Genomic DNA, 20,429 nt, shown 5'->3' with positions numbered 1-20,429 from the left:
CCACCGGGTTATTTCAGCACCAACCCCTGACAGGGACGAGTGCCGGAGGCAAACGCGTTTCTGTGGTGCCGGTGAGCATCCTATGGACCTCGCCGGCTAAACCCAGAGATCCCGCAGGACGGGAAGGCAGGGAAGGACACACAGACAGCCCCTCCACACACACCCTTCCAGGGAAGGGCGCCCCGCCTCTTCCTATGCTCTGAAAGGAAACTTTCATCCCTGGAGCACCAGCACACAGACTCGCCGCGCCGGCTCTTACAATCAGGAACCCCGGAGGCCCCGAGGGGCTTAAGGGCAACCCCAGCTCCACCGCTGCCCAGCTGGGTCCCTCCATGCCCGTCCATCCCCCGCCCCGCAGCCCGACGTACCCGGATGTACCCCCCCCGCCCCACGTTCTGCACACGCAGCTCCCGCCCGCCCGCCCACTACCGGTTCCCAGCGCATGCGCCGCAGCCTCCCCGCCCCTGCCCCTCCGTCTCCTTGTGTCCTCCCCCCCCCCCCCGCTCCATCCCGCGTTGGCGAGGCGCGCTCATTGCGCCTGCGCCGCCGGCCCATGCCGTGAGTTCCCTCCTTCCCCTTTCGCCCTTTCTCCTTCCACCCCCGCCCAGCCCCGCGACGCCTGCACGGTATCGCCCGGCGCGCCTGCGCCGGCCCTCCGCCCGACCCCGCTCGCCGTTCCCCCCACCCCTCCCCGCAGCACCGCAGCCCCGGCGGCCCGTGTGTAGGGCCGGGTCGGCTCTCCCGTCCCCGCCCCCTCATCCACCCCTTCACCAACCGCCGCTTCCTCCGCCGTTGCCAAGTGTGTGTGTGTGCGCGCGCTGAGGGGAGGGGTGAGGGGGGAAGGGGGGGCAGGGTCTGTGCGGGGGAAAGGGGGGAGGGTGCGCGTAGGGGGGGTGGGGGGGGGAGCCGAGCTGGGAGGGAAGGAGAGGGGGAGGGGGAGAGGGAGGGGGCAGCCATGCCGAGGGGGCGGCCTCCCAAAGCCGGGAGGGAGAGTAGCGAGGCCGTCACCGAGTCAGGTAAACAGCGCGGCCGGGAGAACGCGATCTGCGCCCGGGGGAGGAGGGTGGAATGCGAGGACGCGGCGAGGAGGCGGAAAGCCTCCGCGGGCTCCGCATATAGTCCCCGGATATGGGGGAGGAAGGCCGGGTCTATTGTGCGAGTGTATAGGCGAGAGGGCGGAGGGGTGGGAGCCTGGCCCGGCCCTGCGGAATGATACCCGGCGAGGCTGCTCATGCCGCCATCCAGACGGAGGAGCGGGGCCGGGGCACCGTTTGGCTGGGTGAGCCCCGCCACCTGCCCGCAGCCTCTCGCCTCCCTCTGGGGAAGCGGCGCCTCCAGTGGCCCCTCGCCTGCAGAGGGTGCGGGGGGAAGCTGGCCGCGGCCATTGCCTTCGCTTGCCGCCCCGTCGTGGGGCGAGGCTGCTGGCGGTGTGGGGTTGCTGGGCCCAGGCCCAGCGGCCTTGCTTTCCGTTTCTTCCGGCCGTGGTGCGAGTGCTGCGGCCGCAGGGTTCGGCGCCGGACTGGCTGGAGCTGGTGAGGGCCGGAGGAAGAGCCCGAGCGGGCTTGCGGCTGGCAGGACAGGAAAGCTCCCGAGTTCTTCCGTCGCTCTGTTCCTTCCCCTCGCACTGCCGCCCCCCCCCCCCCCCCTTCCTTCCCTCCCCCAGGCCAAATTAATGAGAGCTTTCAATAAAGGATGATTAACCGAGTGAAAATAAGGTTCAGTTCTTCTATCTCTCTGATTACAAGAAGGAGGGTTTTCTTTTTTTGAGGCTTTAGGAAGCACCCTTGTAGTCGTTCTCTTTGTTGAGTATATGTGTACAAAAGAACTGGTTTTCATTCTAGTACTGGCCTGTCTCACACTTCAATTTTTAAACTCTAGTCTGCATTTTAGTGTCGTTGATGTCTAGAGAGTGGTTCAGGGCAGCGTTGGTTTGATGGGTTTGGGTTTTTTGACAGCAGTTTGTAGCAAGTGAGTTTTATGGCTCTTTTGTGCAATTCATTCCTGCTGATGTTACTGGGGAGGCATGAGAAGTCTCCAAATAAAGCTCACAAACTGCAAAAATACTGTGTATTCGGTAGGTCTGAGGCCCTTGTCAGTGACTTCTCTTTCCACTCAAGCACAGAGCAGTTAGATACTTTTATTTTTTTTACCAGATGGAATGGGGAGAGATTTCATAAAACGTTTGAATACCATGGTTCTTTTAGTGGCAAAAAATCAACCAATTAATATTTGAAGTATATATTTAAAAATTCTGGTGTTCTAAATGCTTTCATATGAGCTTTGACTGCTCAAGGGGAATGCGTAGGTGAGCCTTCTGTAGAATACTTCTTGTAGAATTGAAATGTGCTGCCATGCAAAGGAAAAATAATGGTGTACTGTTACATGAGTGTTGAGAAGTTGGATAAAATGCTTTCTTTAGTATGGAAAGCCAGATGGGCCACAGGTTCCTACCAGAAGTCTTTATCATGTTTTGTTTGGTTTTTTTCTGGAGCTGTTGATCTTGGCTTTTGAATGCTAAATAATAAGTATTTAAAGAAGGCCCCAAAGAATTTTGTCTGTTTGCATTTTTGAATGCTGAGGGTTTCTCAAGAGCTTTTTTCAATTAAAATGTCTACTTAATTCTCTACTAGTTCTTACAAGAGTACACATGTATCACACATGTAAGCTCCTGTAATAATGGCACATTGTGTGAATGAGAAAAACATGAAGACTGAGACAAGCTGTCCATAAAACAGTTAGTTGGACCTTGATCTTAGATCCTGTGACAGGTAAGAGGTATGGCTAATAGGGCTTACTGTGGGTTTGACCATAGTTTGATTTTTAAAATACCTTTAATACTTAAAAAAAATTTTTTCTAATTTAGTAACAAAATCATTTCATGGAAGGAGTTAAATTATGGACAGCAGTTTAAAATAACATGTTCTAGGGCTACTAGGGAGGTTCAGAGACTTGAGCAGTCTGCATTTGAAAGGACTCTGCCCAGCAGAGGCAAATATTATAGATTCTGGAGATCTCATCAGTTTGGGAAAGCAGCAAAGTCAGTGTTGGCAAGGGTCATGTTTTTTCCTTCACTTACATGTACGTAAAAGAGCATCATGAATTAAAAAACTCTGCCTGAGCAGGACAGCTTTGGTCTGGGAATTTTGTTTGCAGGACATTTGCCTTTTTGACCCATCCACATACAGGCTGGCAAAAGTTGAAAACTGGCTGTGAATTCCTTAGGTTTCACCTTTAGCAGGAGGGATTTTATTTAGAAAGTAGCAGTTCACAAAAATAGTTTTTGTATCTTTTGCTTGCTTTCTGCAGTTATACAGTCTGTATGGTTATGCTAATAAAGCTCTGTTTGGAAGAAAACGAAGGTGGATCAATCAGTGTTCTGTTGTGCATCTTCCTTAGACTTCTTTAACTAACATGCATGTCAAGTTAGTAGAACATTTTCTTTGTTTTAGCAAAATTAAGTAAGTTAGGTAGAAGTCTCCACTCTAGGCACTGACAGCCAAAACAATATCTTGACCTCTGCTACTTAAGTTAGGTTTTTTGCCTTGCTGAAATTTTCCCAAAACTGTCTTCCAGTTATCTTTTTTTTTTTTTTTTTTTTTTTTTTTTTTTTTTTTTTAACATTATCAAACTGTTCAAATTGCCCTCTGAAATGTCAGAAGGTTCTGACTGAAAAACAGGTTCTGGTTGAGTGTAAGGAAACACTTCTTTATTGTGAGGTTGCCTGAGCACTGGATTTGGTTACGGAAGGAAGCTGTGGAGTCCTCTTCCATAGAGATATTGGAAAGCGATCTATATGCAGCTGGCTTTAGGTGGTCCTGTTTGAGCAGAGAGGTTGGACGAGATGACCTCCAGAGGTGCCTGTCCTGTGATTCCTTTGAGGTGGATGAAGTATGCAGTATGATCCTCAAGAAGCTTAAAAGAGCTAATCTTCTGTAATGTGGGGTTTTACTGCTCCTTGATTCTTGCTTTGGCTGGTTACCTGTTGTATAGCAAAACGTTTTATGGAGGTTCAGCAGATCATTGGCTCTTGACTTTTTGAAAATTTGGGGATGAGACCTTGGAATATGTATATAAAGCAAGGAGGATGCATTGGAAAAAAACCAGTTCTTTACAGGTGCTTTTAAAGAACAAATAGACAAGCAGCTCTTAACACACAATTGGTGTTAACGCACTAATAACGCAATTACACAGGTCCTTGTGAAATAGCCTCTAAGCTGAGAAAGTAGTTAAAAAATAATTATTCATATCTGTGCCCTCAGAATTTCCACTGTGGCTTCTGTGGTTCTAAGTAACTCCGCATGACAGTATTTGAACTGTCAAGAGTTTTAGGCCATGTGAATTTTCTATCGTCTCTTGAGCCTTGTTGCCCCCATTGGAGGGCTGAGGGGCAGGTCTGTTTACTCGGTTCCCTTAGGAGTCTCTAAGGCACTAAGCAGAGATTTCCACTGCTACTGTGCAGCAAGGTAGCACAGAGAAAACATACAGGGGAACATTTGTTCTGTTCAGTTTTTATTGGTGTATGTTTTCTCATGTCCTTTTCCAAATATACTTCTCAGATTTAAGTTTGGATATTTTAGTGATACCATCTTAGTACTAATCCCTCAAGCTGTTACATGCTGACTTTGCATAAAATATTCTCTGTATGCTTTCTTTAAGATACTAGTGTAATTGAAGATACTACTTTTAAATATGTAGGAAAAGTGCCTGAAAAAATGAAAAGAAAAAGAAACCCCCACAATTTTGGGAGTTAGAATATGATTTTGCTTTGAGAGAAGTTTTTAAAAATATGATAGACCTCATATTGTAAGGGTGTTGTTTTGAAACATCTTACTCAACTTTTTGATTTAATTAGAATTTAGCAATGAGCAGATGTGATTAAGCTGGAGTTGAAATAAATACCATGCTTTTACTGTTCAATTAGATAGCCAAAGAAAACACAGTGTTTGAAGACAGTCGTTATAGCTCCAGAATGATATTTTGGGTCTGTGGCTACTTTATTAGCTACTGTAGTGGGTAAAGGTTTACTGTAGGTCCTGTGAAAACTTGAGACCTTGTCACTGGTTCTTTCTGATAATTGGTGAGTTTCCTTTTGTCTCCTTTTGTTTCCATGTCATAACATGTGGTTGTTACCATGTTGTTGGTAGGCATTGCTTTGCTGGTTGTTATTTCATGTGTATGTGAAGGTTTTGAGGACTCTGATACTGTTCTTGCACCCTCAGTTGTCTTCTCTTGCCTTAGGTTTTCTTTCCCCGTAGTGAAGGCCCTTATTATTTAGTACAGTACAGCTTGTCATTGTTTCAGTAGCAGCAACATGAAATTACCAGTGTTTTACTTTCACAGCTGTCTGGTCATTTTCAAATAGCAGAGGAGGAATTCCTTGAAGAGCAAACTGAAATATTTGCAGCGTGTACTGAAGCAGTTTTTAAGCATAGAGTGTATTTCCTATATTTAAATTGAAAGGCTACTTTTGCACAAGTTAAAACTGAATTTTTTTACGAGTTCAGGTGAAACAGTATTTTGTGGCCATGAATTTTAGCAGAATTCATATATGAAGAGTAGTAAATGTTAAATACACAAAGATAAGAAACACAGAGAAAGCAATACAGCTTTAAGTCTGTATTTTGTATTTAAGGATGTATTTTGTTTGCTGCCTGTCAGTCCTCTAGAATCAGTTAGGTTGTGGATATATTAAATTAGAGAAAAGTCACTTCTAAGTCTTTAACATTGCAGTTTTGTACCACTGAGGAAAAAATGCCACTTGAACTCACCGGTTAATATAAATTCAGGGAAGACTTATGTGGATTATTTTATTAGTTGTATACTAGGATTTTACATGGTGTCCTCTGGCTGACATGTAAAAGTATAGGTCAGTGATGTTGCATAGGCAAGAATGAAGATGTTGTAGTGCTGGTTATGCAAAATGGGCTCATTTTTTTCAATATGACACATATAGGTAAATTTTAAAACATATGGGGGGGCAACTGCTGAAACTTTTGCCTGAGGAAAGAGAATATTGAGGCTTTATTAATAGCACTTATGTTTGTACATCCCATGTTCTGCAGTAACAGAATCTAAGCTTATGCAGGAAGGGTATGTTGAGTCTCAGTGAGAAGATATTTTCACTGATTTCACTGTTCCACATTAGTTCCTCTCTGTACTTAAAATATATCTATACTTTTTCCCCAGTAACCTATACAGTTAAATAGCCTGTATTTTAGTTCTAGTTTTGTGAAAACTTCAGCCTTGTTCTGTCGTTTCTCCTTAGCTTTCTACCAGTTGCACGTCTTCATTATTTTTGCTCCCTGTAGCACTTGCACTCATACATTCGTACCTCATTCCTTTATGTTGTTCCCATATATAAATAAATTGCTATTTGAGACCTCTCATGCCTTTTTCTCTTGAATTTTTCTGCTCCAGCTGGACTTTTTTATATCTCGAGGGGGGAAATTATCTAGCAAATCAAATAATACGAGTAATTCTTAAATTTCTGTTAACAGTGTAGTGAAGGCACAGGGAAGGGTCGAGGTCTCAAGCATGAAACATGCAGATCATATGAAAACTAACAGCTGGAAAATGTTAGCTTGTTATATTGATGTGCAGTTGTCAAAAAAGGGTAACTACTTTGGGAATATTTAGCAATAAATATAGCAATATTTATTTGAATGCTAAATTAAACTTTCTGAGTTGGTTATGGAAATGCCATTGTCACTTATTTTGTGTAGATTAGTATGATGTGAATGGTGTATCTATGTGGTGGGTCGACCATGGCCAGCAATCAAGCACCTACTGGCCAGTCACTTTTTTCTGCAGTAGAGTGGGAGAGAGAACTGGAATAGCAAAAGCAAGAAGTAGTTTGTGGGTTGAGGTGAGGGCATTTTAATAAATAAGGGAAAAAAGTATAAAAAATCAACCAAGTGACGCAAAAGCAAACGTTCCCCACCTCCCACAAGCAGAGGGATGCTCAGTCTGCCTCTGAGCAAAGGCTGCCTTGGAAGGACTACCCCCAGGTTCACATTGCTTGAGCATGATGTTGCATGGCAGGGAATATCCCTTTGGTTCATTTGCGTCAGCTGTCCCCTTCAGTCACTCACCCACCCTCAGCCTACTCGTGGTGGGGGTAGAGTGAGAAACAGAGAGGGCCTCCATGCTGTACCAGCACTATTCAGCAATAGCTAAAACTTTGGTGTGTTACCAGCATTGCTTTAGCCACAAATTTAAAACAGCATCACGTGGGCTGCTATGGAGAAAGTTAACTCTATCCCAGCCACACCCAGTAGAATCTGTTCAGGATCTAACCAGCTACAATGGAGCTATTCATTCCGTGTCCTGTCAGGCTTCTCTGCTGCCTGCAGTGTATTGGTGTGGCTGTGCAACATCTTGAGTCATCTATTGTCCAGGGAGGACTGCAGCTGCTTTGTGTTGGCAACTGCTGAGCAATTGGCACCTGAACATCCATCTCAGCAGTGTGCTCCTGGAAGCTGAGTGTCTGAACTGGTACTGTGTTCAATTCCAGATTGATTATTGATGAAAACGTAATAAACCCACTTTGTCTTAGATTAGCAAATCTTGATTGATTTCTGGCTTTTGGTCTGATACATGAGCTGAGAATTGAGTCTTTCCCTTGCTCCTCCCATTGTAAGTCCTGAGCAACGAGTGTTTACTGCTTTGTTTAAGAGTGCTGAGCTATGTTTAGCCTGATTCTTTTAAAACTGCAGAACTAAGCAAAATGTTTTAATGATTCATAACCACTTGTGTTCTATGACTTTAAGTATCGTATGAGGAAACATCACTATGGCCGTCCTTCCTTTGTTCTGTTTTTCCACCCATAAATTACTGAAGAGGTTTTGATAAGGTCAGGCCCTTTTGTCCTTAAACTTGCCCTTTAACTTCAGTGACAAGTTTGATCCGTGAATTCCACAAGCTTGAGTGTTGTATTTGCAGTGTTCTCTCAGTCAGATGTGAAGTAGGCTATTTAGGATCTAGTAAGGCTCTGCTGCCTTTACGGCTGAATGAATCCATCTGCATCTTGCAGAGAGGATCGCGGCTTGCCATGAGGCACAGTGCTGCTTACATAAGGAAGGAATGGTTGGGAGTGCTCTAATTCTGTCCTCCTTCCACATTGAGTTGTCATCAGTGGCTTATAGCAGAGAGCACCTGCTTGCTGACTCAACTCCTGAGGTCAAGTTTGCATGAAGGCTGTAACACAGAAATCTTGAACACAGAAGTCTGTAGCTGAGGTGACCAGAAGTTTGATTGCTGCTGCTCTGTGACGGACAATTTGAAAAGAACTTGAAGGTTATAGAGTTGAGAGTATGTCAATAAGTCCATCTTTAAATTGAAAGTTTGTCAGTATTGGTAGCTAGTTTGCAAATCTGATTCTGGTATTTTGGGGCACTTTGAAGAATACAGACAAAATGTATGTTTGACAGTGCATAATGAGCTAAGTGCTCCCTCTTTAGTTTAGTTGTATTTATACTTGGTTGTCTCTCTCAAGCTGTGATGGAATAGGGTTTGTTTATGTTACAACTAGACAAATAGGCAAATTGTAACAAAAAAAAAAAAAAAAGCTTTTACATTGTGCCTGTACACTTAATAATGGTAATATTTTAAACTGCAGCTGTTCAGTGAGGTTTATCATTTGCTGTAGTGTGTAGATCTGAAACTTTACAGGGGGTTTTCCAGTTCTTGGAAAACTATAAACAGACTCAATGAATGAGATCCTCAATAAAAAAAGCTCTTAGTAATGAACAAAAAATTGAAAATATTTGTATTATTTTAAGTTTTATTACTCTGATCCTATTTTTATGTATTCTCTTTGTGTGTGTTTATGGATGCCAATTTTTGCCAGTGATTTTGTTGACACTATATGATTAGCCAGTTAATGTCTTCTCTAACTAAAATCTCAACCTCTTAATTCTGCATTGAGTTGAGTGGAATGCTTAGTTCATTAACACATACCAGACTTGTGTTTTCATCCGGGCGGAGTATATCTGACACCAAATAGATTGCTTAATCTGTGTAGCTAATACCTATTTTTTTTTCTGGGAGCTTTAAGCACCATGTTAGTTATTTATGATTGGGTTGCTAACCTGATAAATGATGAATTGGGACCATCAAACACTATGTCACTTCTGTCAGTATTTTTTTTGTTTCCCTTTGGTAGACAGTGAAAGTTTGGAGCTGGTTGTTTTTTTAAATTAACAAATTTGCAGGTATAAGTACAGGATCTGTATCCCAGTGCCAGTGTCTTGAACTGGCATCATCTGCATGGTTTGGGGCATTTAAAAATATTGGCCTTTAAGATAAATTAGGTGTTTTGCAGACCTTTGCTTGTTTCATGATCCAAGCTGATTCACCTACAAGCATTTTTTCCTCTGGTATAAGGAAGGATGATTGTGTAAATGGGTGTTATTGCTAGTTTATCTGAAATATGGTAATATAGGTTAACACTTTGACTTGCTATGATATAGAGGTATCAAAGTAAATAGTGTCTTTGTCTCATTAAGTCTGTCAAACTTTCATTTGACAGTAAAAGTCATAGTTTATGAGTCTGTGACACCTGCCTGAAAAGTCAAAATATAGCTCACTTGAGTTGAGCTGTATTTTGTATATGTGTTGTTACTTTTTTAGTTTGACATTGTCTTTCCTGTTTTTCTGCCTTGGCAATTCTAAACACAACATACCAGTTTTGTCCTTGCTGTTAGCCAATTGCATGATTTCAGTAGGAATATTATTCTGAATGCTCTCCTTGTTACTGGAAGAATAAAATAAAAAGTCACTTCCTGCATCGTTAATAGAAGGGAACTGTGCAACTCAGAATTTGGCTGGGGACAGAGAACCAAACTATTTTAATGGGAATAAAAGTGAGAAAAGTTTATTCTGGACTCATCTTTCCCTTAAGCTACTTCAGGCATCATGTTAATGACTAAATGAATTTGTATTTTAATTATAATCTGTGTTAGGTCTCAGTCTTGCCCTTCAAGTGAAAGTGAAACAACTGAACTTTCAGATTTCTTTTAAGTCCAAACTAATCTGTTTCTCTATTCCTACCTGCTATAGCTACTTACAATATTCCTGATATTCCAATAGTTGAGCATTTAAAGATTGCTAGACTCTAAACTGAATGGGTTTGCTGTGCCTTATCCTTAAGAATTTAATGTAGTAAGAGTCCCCTGCCAAGTTCAGCTGGACCTCACAGTCCAGTTGCTGATTCTAGGGTGCAGTCCTCATTCCCAAAGTTTTTCGTTTGCTCTTTTGCAGTAGGGAAGATAGGATGAAAAAACTCGTAAGATTTGGCTTTGGAGAGAGTTACAAATTTCTGATGGAGTAATGTTTAATGTGTTACAGTCACAGGCAATGAATTTTGTAAAGATGTGCCTTCTGGTTCTTCTTCCTTGGAGTCTGAGGGCCTTTAGGAAGGCAGAAAGGCTTGCAGGTAGCTCAGGGATTTAGGGCACCCATGGACTAGTCTTGAGAATCTCCTGATGCTTCAATACAAGGTGTGCCATGTACTGAACCCATTTCCCAAAGTTTAGGGAATTTCTTTCTTTCTTTCATTAAGATACATTTAATATAAATATTTTTTAATTCCAGAAGAAAATTCATAGCTTGTAGATTAATCAGTATTGCAGATGATACAGATTTGATACAGGTTTCAATAAATAAATAAAATAAATAAATAAAAATATGTTATTGACCTAAAAGATAACTCGCTTGGTAATGTTATTCAGACAAGAGTGAACATGTTACTTTTTCTATGTTTCAAATTTTAGAGAAGGGCTGCCTCTTTGATTATTTCATAGTTACACTTTCACTATTTCAGTTGTTTAGGCATTGTTGTTCTATGTTCTCTGGTGTCTTTGATCTCAAAAGTGAAAGTTTAAAGATAATAATCTCTTTGGTTCATGGAGAAGATTTAAAAGCCTTTCCAAAGTAATGGATTGGATCATTTTTCAGTTGTCAGTATCAAGTGAGAGGTCAGGCCTTGTTGGGGTTGAACAACTACTCCCTTTTCCAGGGGAAAGGAAAACTTCTTGCATTACATTTCATATAGTCCAAGTATTAGAATAGATATTTTTTTTCCCCTCCTTTTTCTTGTCATGCTGATACTTACAGAAACTGGTGTGGTGCCCTTTATTCTCCTCAGGCACATTTATCACAAGGACACTTAAAGGACGGTGTCCTATAATTAAAGCTTTGCTTTTCAACTTTTGAAGAACTGTGATTGTTTCAGAAGTGTTATTGATAGTGTCTGCATACACTAGGAATTTACAGCTGTGGTTTAAAGAATGCAGTAGGTGTAAGTTTATACGCCTAAAGATTTGTTTATACATGTTAAAGATTGTGATACAAAGTATTTCTCTCTAACTTTGCAAAAGTTATTGGGTGGCTTTGTCCAGAATGCGAAGTGTAAGTCCCCAGAGCATTGTTTTTAGTTGTGGTTTCTCCCACAAAATATCATGTGGAGAAGTGTTTCCTAGGGCTTCCTCAACTACAGGCTCTTTAAGTTTGTTTATGAGAATCTTATCAGGAAAAAAAAGGGTAGTGTGGACGTAAGGGAATGATTTTATTTTATTTTTTAAAATAGTCTGTTAAATGAGACAGGACTTTGATTCAGATGCAGTACTGAGCAAAAATACTATATGAGTCATAATCTTCGGTATCCTCTGAGGAAATGTAAACAGGATGCCTTAAACTTCTAGTTGTGTTATTTCCTGTGTCTAATTCTTGAGAACATGGTAAGAAGTCCTCAGTTTCTTAAAGGTAAAAATCGGGCCTTGCATGTCTGAATAATTAAACAAATATTCCAATATTCCTTTTCCTTTTTTTTTTTTTTTTTTTTTTTGCATCCTGTTGAATTCTATGGTTAATGTACTTTTTTGACTTGTTGCAGTATTTGAAACTGCATTCTTTGTGGTTTTTTTTCTCTTCATCTGCAGCATCTGCAGCACAAATCAATTTTAATTTTTTTAATACTGTTTTGAATGATCTTACATGTTTTAACCTTTCCTGCTAATTGCTTTTCATAAAATTTTTCTTAAAGATAACTTCCTTAGTAATATGGTATCTTCTCAAGTGAAAAATGTATTTAATTTACTTGGATTAATAGTTTCCTTGTATCTTAATTATCTTTATTATTATTACTTTATCTATTTGAGAAGGAGGATATAGAGACTCACAACTTGTGCGTCGGAAGTTGTGTGACTGTAGGAATTCAAAATAAGAAATCTGTATGGGCTTAGTCTGTGTCTGTTAAAAAAAAAATCTTTTTTTCCATTGAATTTATGTGCACACAGTTTGACTTGCAGTTTATTGCATATCAGTTGTTTGAAATGCTGATACTTGCTTTCCAACTTTAAAGGTAACTAATAAAGACTTTATGTTGTCAGAAAGAGAAGATGCCGAAATTTTTCGCAAAGGGAAAAAGAAAAGAGAGGAGTGTAGGATGGCAGAAAATCTGTGTAGTGAGAACTGCTGACTGTGCTGTGTTAAAAAAGCTTTTTTTAGAAACGGGCAGTGTAATGGTATGAAAGTAACCCCTGTCAGTATCTTAGTCCTACTAGTGTATTTAGCAGCATTTTATTTTGTTGCAAACTTGATGGGTGTTTATTAAACTGAGAATTTATTTCAAATTACCAGGAAAAGGTAATTATTTATCTCTTTAGTGACTGGCAGTTAGAGGGATGGATGCACTCTGTTGATCTGTGTCAGTGGAAGCAGTAATGTTTATGGCCAAGATCTTCAAGATCATGTGAAGTTAGGATCTAGTATAAGTCAAAATTTACAGGAGTTTGAATAGTTTCTATTTGAAAGAACTCTGGTTTTTAGAATAATACGTAAACGAAATGTGACTTCATACAAATGTTTCCATGCTTGTTTTGCAGATGATGTTCTGACACCCAATAGAGAGAAGGCTAATTTTCCCTGCCAAGTCCCTAACTCCAGAAAGTGTGAGATCTGTTTGCTGTCTTTTTCAAGAGAGACCCAGTTCCAGCGCCACATGAGGGATCATGAGCAAAATGACAAGGTACGATATTTAGTAGATTTTTAATAGATATCACCTTAGAAAATGACAGTGTATAGTGATATTTTCATATGCTGACAAGTAAATCTAACACAAGACATCACTTTAAGGTTTTTTTAATTGCATCACTAATCATTACTACTTGGGAACCTCAGAATTTAATGAGGTTTCTCTTTCATGTTTTCTCATATTTTTTGATGCCAGTTACCATTTTAAAGTTTTCTTTGATTTATAAAATATTCGGGGAAATGAGAATATATATGATTTTTGTTTAGTTTAATTTGCAAACTGACTCCACACATAAGCAATAAAAAGAAAGTCATGCATATATCTGTTAACTGGATATATATTATATATTATATATTTGTCTCGTAGCTGTTTTCAGTAACGTCAGAGAACCTAATCTAGTTATGTACTTATCAGTTAGCAGATGATTGTGACCACTTTAGCAGCTTAAAAATCAAATTAGTGAAAAAATTAGAAAAATTGAGTTATGTGATTAAGACTGGACAAATCTGAAGTATTTAATTTCTGTTCCTCTCTATTTCACAAAGCTAAAACTACGTGTGATGGGTACATAGTTTTATTACTGTTTGAAGTAGCTGTAGATACAGATCAGTTTTTACAAAAATATAGGATGTTCAGATGAAATTGAGTATATACAAAAAGGTACTTAGACAAGTTTCAGTCTTGTAAAGTTGATACATAAAAAATGGAAGTGAATAGTGTTAAAACCATTTTGTTGCACGCGTAAGCAAGAGTGTTTGTATCTAATAGTGAAGGTGCTCTTAAGGAATGAAAAGTGGTGATGCAGATTAACAACTGAAGAGCAGTCAATCCTAGCATAAATTAAGCTCTTTGCTGGTTTGACTACAGATTTTGTTTAAGGAGAATTCACAATCTCAGGTAAAGTAGCAAAATTTATTTCCGTCTCTTGCTCGTTCCTTGCTCCTGCTAACTTGGCTCTCTTCAGACAGTGTCAGTTTGGAGTCTGCTTTCTTTTAATTCTCCTGCCATCTTCCTTTATATGCTCCTGTTTATGTACCTGTATTACCATTTTCAGTAGTGAGATATGCAGAAATGAAAGTCATTCAGACTAGTATTATGAAAGGTCATTATCATATGTAGGTAACTTAAACTGTTCTTTTTTATTTTGGACATTTTGGTTTCTGAGGTTATGTGTGTCACCTAGGGTATATGTAGCTTGTGGGAAGATTAAATTTTGTCTTTATTTTTGTGATTTAAACAAACAGCCTCACCGATGTGACCAGTGTCCAATGTCATTTAATGTTGAATTCAACTTGACACTTCATAAATGTACTCACAATGGTGAAGATCCTACGTGTCCTGTGTGCAACAAGAAATTCTCCAGGGTAGCCAGTCTGAAAGCTCATATAATGCTACATGAGAAAGAAGAGGTAATTCATTAAATCTCATAATCTGGATTTTGAAAAGACATGTCATGATGATTGTACTTAATCTTATAAATATATGCTCCAGAGTGGAGAACTGAGTGAATGGTCTCATTCAGAAGAATGAAGTGAGGAGTAGGTTTTAGTAATAGTGGCAGAAATTAATATACTGAATATAAACAAGTGTTCTCATCCTGTCTTTACTAATGAAGAGAATCTGTGTATGTTTGATAGATGTTGTATCATACATGTGAACATTAACTGATTGACTTTATATACATTGATAAGCCCAAATGTAATAGTTAGGGTAATCATTTTCAGTGGCAGATGTCATGGTGAGACGCTCTCACCATCTGTTTTTTGCGTCATGAAACTGTTTTCTATCTAGAAATCCCACTACTTGTGTGAATGGTTATTTCACTTGAGAAGACTTCTTGTTCCTTCTCCTCTCACAATTTAATTTTCCATTTTTTAAAGGCATTGGCTAAATTCTTATCAATCAGTTAATACATAGTCTTATTTTGCACACTTCATAGTTATTACTGCATTACTGCCCTTGCCAGAGTTGATATTAGTGCCCAAAATACCAAATTTTCAATCGTGTAATTGTCTCACGTGTGAAGGTTTTTCTAAAATTGCAGTTTGCATTGGAGAGTTGGAGCTGAGTCAAGAATGTACTTTTATCACCAGAGCTCTATTCATAACAGTTGTTTCTCCATACCAACTGCTGCCAGCTTACAGCAGCTTTGACCAGGAGGTTTGAGATTATAGTCTTGCTCACATTTTTCCCTAAACCAGGCAGAGAATGCCACCTGTAGAGAATGTATTTCTTCTTTAATCTTGTTATCAGTTAATTTTTTATAATCTACACAACCGAGTTAAGATGAGAATACTTGAGTACAATTTTGTTGCGTGTTAATGTATCTATGATCCATAGCTTAACTGGTATTTATTGAGGGAACTTGATTTATGATTGCTAAAAATATCAGAATAAGGAAACTGAGCATCAAGAAAGATTCCTGAGGGATTTTAGTATTAATTTCTATCAAAAAGTGATTTTCCATACACTTCAACAGCTATGATATTGATACTTGGTGCAGATGTCAGAAGAATAGGTTGTTTGATGCCTTTCAATTTAAAATGAAATGAAATTTATGAGTATGAACACCTTTCAATTGCTAATGAATATATTATTAAAATACCTTATCGTCCTGGATAAGATGAAGGTAACAGTTAATTCACAGAGAATTTCAGGACTTTCCCAGCTGTTATGCATAGAGCCTATAGGAGAGCTGGAATTTGAACTTGGAGCAGAGGGTCTGCATGATGGCACTAGCTTTCATTCAGGAGTTTTTCATAATATGCAGAATAAGAAGCTAAGTTGTCAGTGGAGTGCATTCTCACTTCTGTTTGCTTTTCTTACTTTTGCTGTTAAAAGGGTTGAAAATCTGAAAACAGCAAAAAATAAGTACTCACTTAGGGGACATACACAGAATTTGAGATTGCTGCACAAAGCTGAATTTTGGGTAACTGCTGCATCTACATCTACAGATGGTTTCAGAGAAACTTGCGTGGTTAGCTTCTTGAGCTCTCCAGTTAGGTTTGGGAGAGTGTATGTGTCTTTTGAAACATAGATTTTCATGAGTGGTTGCTCCTGTGAGAAGATGCAGAAGGAATATTTGGGGCTTTTGAAATCAAGCTTACATGAGACTAACTTTTCTCCTCACTTTCTTTGGTGATCTATATGTGAGAAAACAGTGTAATGAAAAAAACCCAAACCACAACAAACATGAAACCCCTGGTTTTCAGGTAGCTCTCTCAAGAGGTGATAAAGAACATACCTTGTATAAATAGGTAGCATCTTGTAGAGGGTTCATTTGTCCACTGAGGAAATGGATAATGCATCCACTGCCACTTTTTGACCTGGTGAAAGAGGAATGCTAAATAAAATGTTGAAAAAGATTAATTTATTGCATTTGATCTGCTACGATATCTTTCACCACGGGCATGAGGGTTTTTTGGGCTTTAGGAAAATGTTACTAAAATACCATGTTTAAGAAGTTAAACATGGTATTCTGTGGACACAAGATGAAATTTTTGTGGGTTTTTTTTTTTTTTTTTGTATTGGTTTGGTTTTTTGGGGTTTTTTTTTGTTGTTTTTTTTAAGAATGTTCACTGATAACTAAAGATAGTTAATGCAGTCAGAATTAGATGAACAAAGCTTCAGAAAATTATTTTTGAGTTTGGGAATACATCTAGCAATATATGAAGAGCCCCTTACGTCCAGTATTAGAGGGTGGGTTTACCCAGTTAACAGAATGCAACTTGTTCTATGTGTGCTGGTGGATTTTTTGTTTGCTTGAGGGGCAAAAAAATCCATCTGGTACTGCCTATTCCACAGAGAGGCTATTGGACTTGATGTATTGCTGGTTGTTTTGTACAGTTTTTCTTTTTTGCTACGACTTTGCCTTCCTTCAGCAAATTCTGCAGTAATTAATAAAAACACATGAATTTCATTGTCTCAGATACTTCTTAGACTCTTTTTGCAACTTCTTGTCATAGAAATGTGTGTCTGAAAAGTGCTGAGGAGTGATTGCCTAACTCCCAGTTTTGGGGTCCATGACCTTAATGTATTATGCATTGTAAGCTTCAGATAATTTTTTCCAACTTGTATGAAAGGATTGGCATAAACCAAATTTGTTGTGTAGTAACAGTAATTTTCAACCAGAAGTAGTCTTACTCAGATTTGAATGTAGATCCTGGAAAAAAATAAGATTTAACATTCCACACTGTACCTTGAGTCCCATTATAGTGACTAGGTTAAGCTAAACAAGTCATTTCACCTCAGAATTTTGAGGGTTTGTGTGGAAATGCATATTGCAGGGTTTTTATTTTTTGTTTTTTTAACTTTTTCAATAAGTTTACTGTCAATAATTTTAAAAATCATACTGCTTAGCTGTATTCAGCTTGATTAAATAATTCTGGACAATATCTTTATTTAAATGAGTATTGGTTTCTGGTTTTGTTTTTTTTTTCTCTCGGTCATTCAAGGAGGAAAATAAAGGGAGTAGGATAAAAAAGTTTCCCTGTGCAGTGATAATCACAATTACTGCAAAATGATCCAAGAAAAAATGGAGTTTACAGCAGTAAGGAACACGTAACAGATGTATTGTCAGAGATAGTGAATATTTTTAGACATTTAATCCTAATTCTGCTTAGATATTGTAAAATAAAAGGTACACTGAATACTAAAACTAATGGTTTTGAAAAGCAATAGGAAATAAAATAAAGACGAGTTTATAGTTCTCATTGAAATTATATTTGACTTTGATTCTTTCTATGAATTTCAGAGCAATGGCAATGCTTTTGCAGTAAAAATTACAAGTATAATTTCCATTCTAAATGGCATGGTATGCCAATATAAATGGAAGGGGACTTGTTTAAAACGGTAAAATAAAGAGATTGAAGGGATACCTGTCAAAAACATTGCATCCATATTTATTTCTGATTTCTTTTCTGTGAAAATAACTTGAAATAATTTATGAGTACACTGAGGTGGGATTACTGTGAATAAGTAAAAGCCCATCTATATAACTGTAACCAGTAGAAGTGCAAAATCCCTAAATCTACAGCTAAGAGGGTTTTGATTAGAAAGTATTATTTTTCACAAATGCGTATATAGACCATGGTATAATGGCATATGGGGTAAGTTTATGTATGTACCAAGGAAATAAGGAGCAGTGGTAAGGATGTTACATAACTGATTGTTTCTGCTACCATATAAACTTTTTCAGAATTCAGTTTCAGTGGAGTTTCTTAAAATATAAATATTACCATAAGCTTGCAGTTATTATTGCTCATGATTTGTGTTATGGGGCTCATAAACTTTTTTCAGTTGTATACTTCTATTGGTGCTAGCTTCCAGCTGCCAGTGTCCGTAGAAGGATACATTCAACTACTTGAGCAAAGTTTGTGCATGTGTACTGCTGTTTGGGAATCTTTTGAAAAATCAGTCTCTATTCTCTCTTTCAGAATCTTATCTGTTCAGAGTGTGGAGATGAATTTACTTTACAGAGTCAGCTGTCCATACACATGGAAGAACATCGTCAGGAATTGGCAGGCAGTAAGGTCCACAGCTGCAAGTCTTGCAAGAAGGAATTTGAAACTTCATCACAACTAAAGGAACATATGAAAACTCACTATAAAACAAGGTGACAATCACAGAATTGTAACAAAATGAGCAGATATTACTGTTATGGTGATAGCTGGGAAAAGGAGTAGCATTTTCAGTCAGCAAAGTACATGATCTATGCAGATCATTTATTTCCTTTGGAATGCTGTTATGAAATGTTGTTTTTTTTTTTAAAGAAAAACAAACCTTGCTAAAGTAGGTGCTTATTTTTGGAGTCTTTTTATTTGCCCCATGTATTCACATTTAAGCATCCATACTAAACATAGTTCCATCTATGAACTATTTGTAATGTCAGGTTGTTTGGATACAAAGTGATTTTTGGTGTGTTGATTTATGATTTTCAAGGCTAATGGCAGTACAGTGAAAAAAATTTATATTAACTTCACAGAGCATTTCCTGTAACTGAAGTTCTAATAGTTACCTTCTGCAAAGAATTGTTACTTGAGGTTTAATTGCATTTTGCAAGTGGTTCTCATCACAACCTGACACGAGTTTTTTGTAAATCTGACAAAGCACAAAATAAAGGGAAAAAAGAGGCCTAATAACTGCTGTTCTTATTTGTAGTGAATATCTATCCTTTCCTTCAGCTCTCTAATTTAGCTTTACGTTTAGGAAGGTAAAAATTACTTCTAAGTCAGAAGAAGGAAAGAACAAAATTCTGCTGATTTAGTTTATACATTAAGAAATCCTAAAGTTTTGACAGCTGATATGTCTTTTAATGTTTACACTGTTTCCATAAAAAATAGAAATATTCAGTATTTCCTTTTTTTTTTTATTAGTAGATGATACAGGTTGTAAGATCTTAATTATTGTGTTCCAGAAGGTTTTAAAAAACTGTTGTAGATTTCTGTTTGCAAACTGAAAATTGAGGGTTTGAGGTATACAGCTCTATTTGTATTGAATTCTTTGAACGTATACTATTATACACAAAAATAATTCTTGTTATTCAAGTTAAGGTGAATAAATAAAGAATATAGGAGTGAATATGTCATGGAGTAGTTGGTGGGAGGACCCCAGACTGAAGCATGGGAAGATCATGAGGACTCCTCCCTCTGAGGTGGAAGGAGCAACAGGGCAGGAAGGAGATAGAGAAAATGGGAAGTGAAGTTGAGCCCAGGAAAGGGGAGGTGAAAGCAAGATGTTTTAAGCTTTTGCTTTATTTCTCATTGTCCTTCTCTGATTTGATTGGTAATAAACTAATTTCCCCAAGTTAAATTTCTTCTGCTCTTGATAATTGGTGAGTGATCCCTCCCTGTCCTTGTCTTGACCCAGAGGTCTTTTGATATATTTTCTCTCTGCTGTCCAGCTGAGGAGGGAAGTTGATTGAGCAGGTGTGGTAGGCACATGCTTTTTTTCCTAAACATAGATTAATTTCTGGTTTCAGAGCTTCCTTATGCGAGACTGACCTTGCTTATCAGAAGCATGTTATGTTGGTATTCAGTGAGCTGCTGTTCATAACAGTGCTTTACTAAGGGGTAATGGTTTTAAACTGCAAGAGGGTTGTTTTAGGTTAGATATTAGGAAAAAATGAGGGTAGTAAGACTGGAATAGGTTGTCTAGAGAGGTTATTGATATCCCATCATGTTGCCCCCACCTGCTGAGGCCATGTTGGATGAAGCCTTTTGCAGCCTGGTCTAGTGGGAGGTGTCCTTGCCCAGGCAGGGGGGTTGAATCTTGATCTTTAAGGTCCCTTCCAACCCAAACCATTCTGTGATTCTATGCATGTGAGCCAGGTTAATGAATTGCATAAGTGATCCTGCTCTTTGTCATCACAAAGCTAATGTAGCTCAGACTTGGTGTT

The 20,429-nt window shown here is 38.8% G+C and overlaps 1 protein-coding gene across 7 annotated transcripts in view; it reads left to right on the top strand.

Annotated features, from left to right (window-relative positions):
- The first annotated feature begins 678 nt into the window (after window positions 1–678).
- Window positions 679–20,429, top strand: part of ZNF236 (zinc finger protein 236) — a 79,583-nt gene continuing 59,832 nt past the window's right edge. For 2 of the 7 annotated variants that reach the window (XM_071737017.1, XM_071737012.1), the window contains exons 1-4: window positions 901–1,016; window positions 12,885–13,027; window positions 14,278–14,442; window positions 18,469–18,647. In XM_071737017.1, coding sequence (XP_071593118.1) covers window positions 956–1,016; window positions 12,885–13,027; window positions 14,278–14,442; window positions 18,469–18,647 — 548 coding nt within the window. In that variant the 5' untranslated portion in view covers window positions 901–955. Of the gene's footprint in view, window positions 800–895; window positions 1,017–8,203; window positions 8,311–12,884; window positions 13,028–14,277; window positions 14,443–18,468; window positions 18,648–20,429 lie in introns of those variants that run through there. The other 5 variants (XM_071737014.1, XM_071737011.1, XM_071737016.1 and 2 more) reach the window with 5 other exon arrangements.

This window comes from Heliangelus exortis, chromosome 2 (assembly GCF_036169615.1).
Source record: "Heliangelus exortis chromosome 2, bHelExo1.hap1, whole genome shotgun sequence".
NCBI classification, from domain to species: Eukaryota; Metazoa; Chordata; class Aves; order Apodiformes; family Trochilidae; genus Heliangelus; species Heliangelus exortis.
This window is presented reverse-complemented; position numbering and strand designations above follow the sequence as displayed.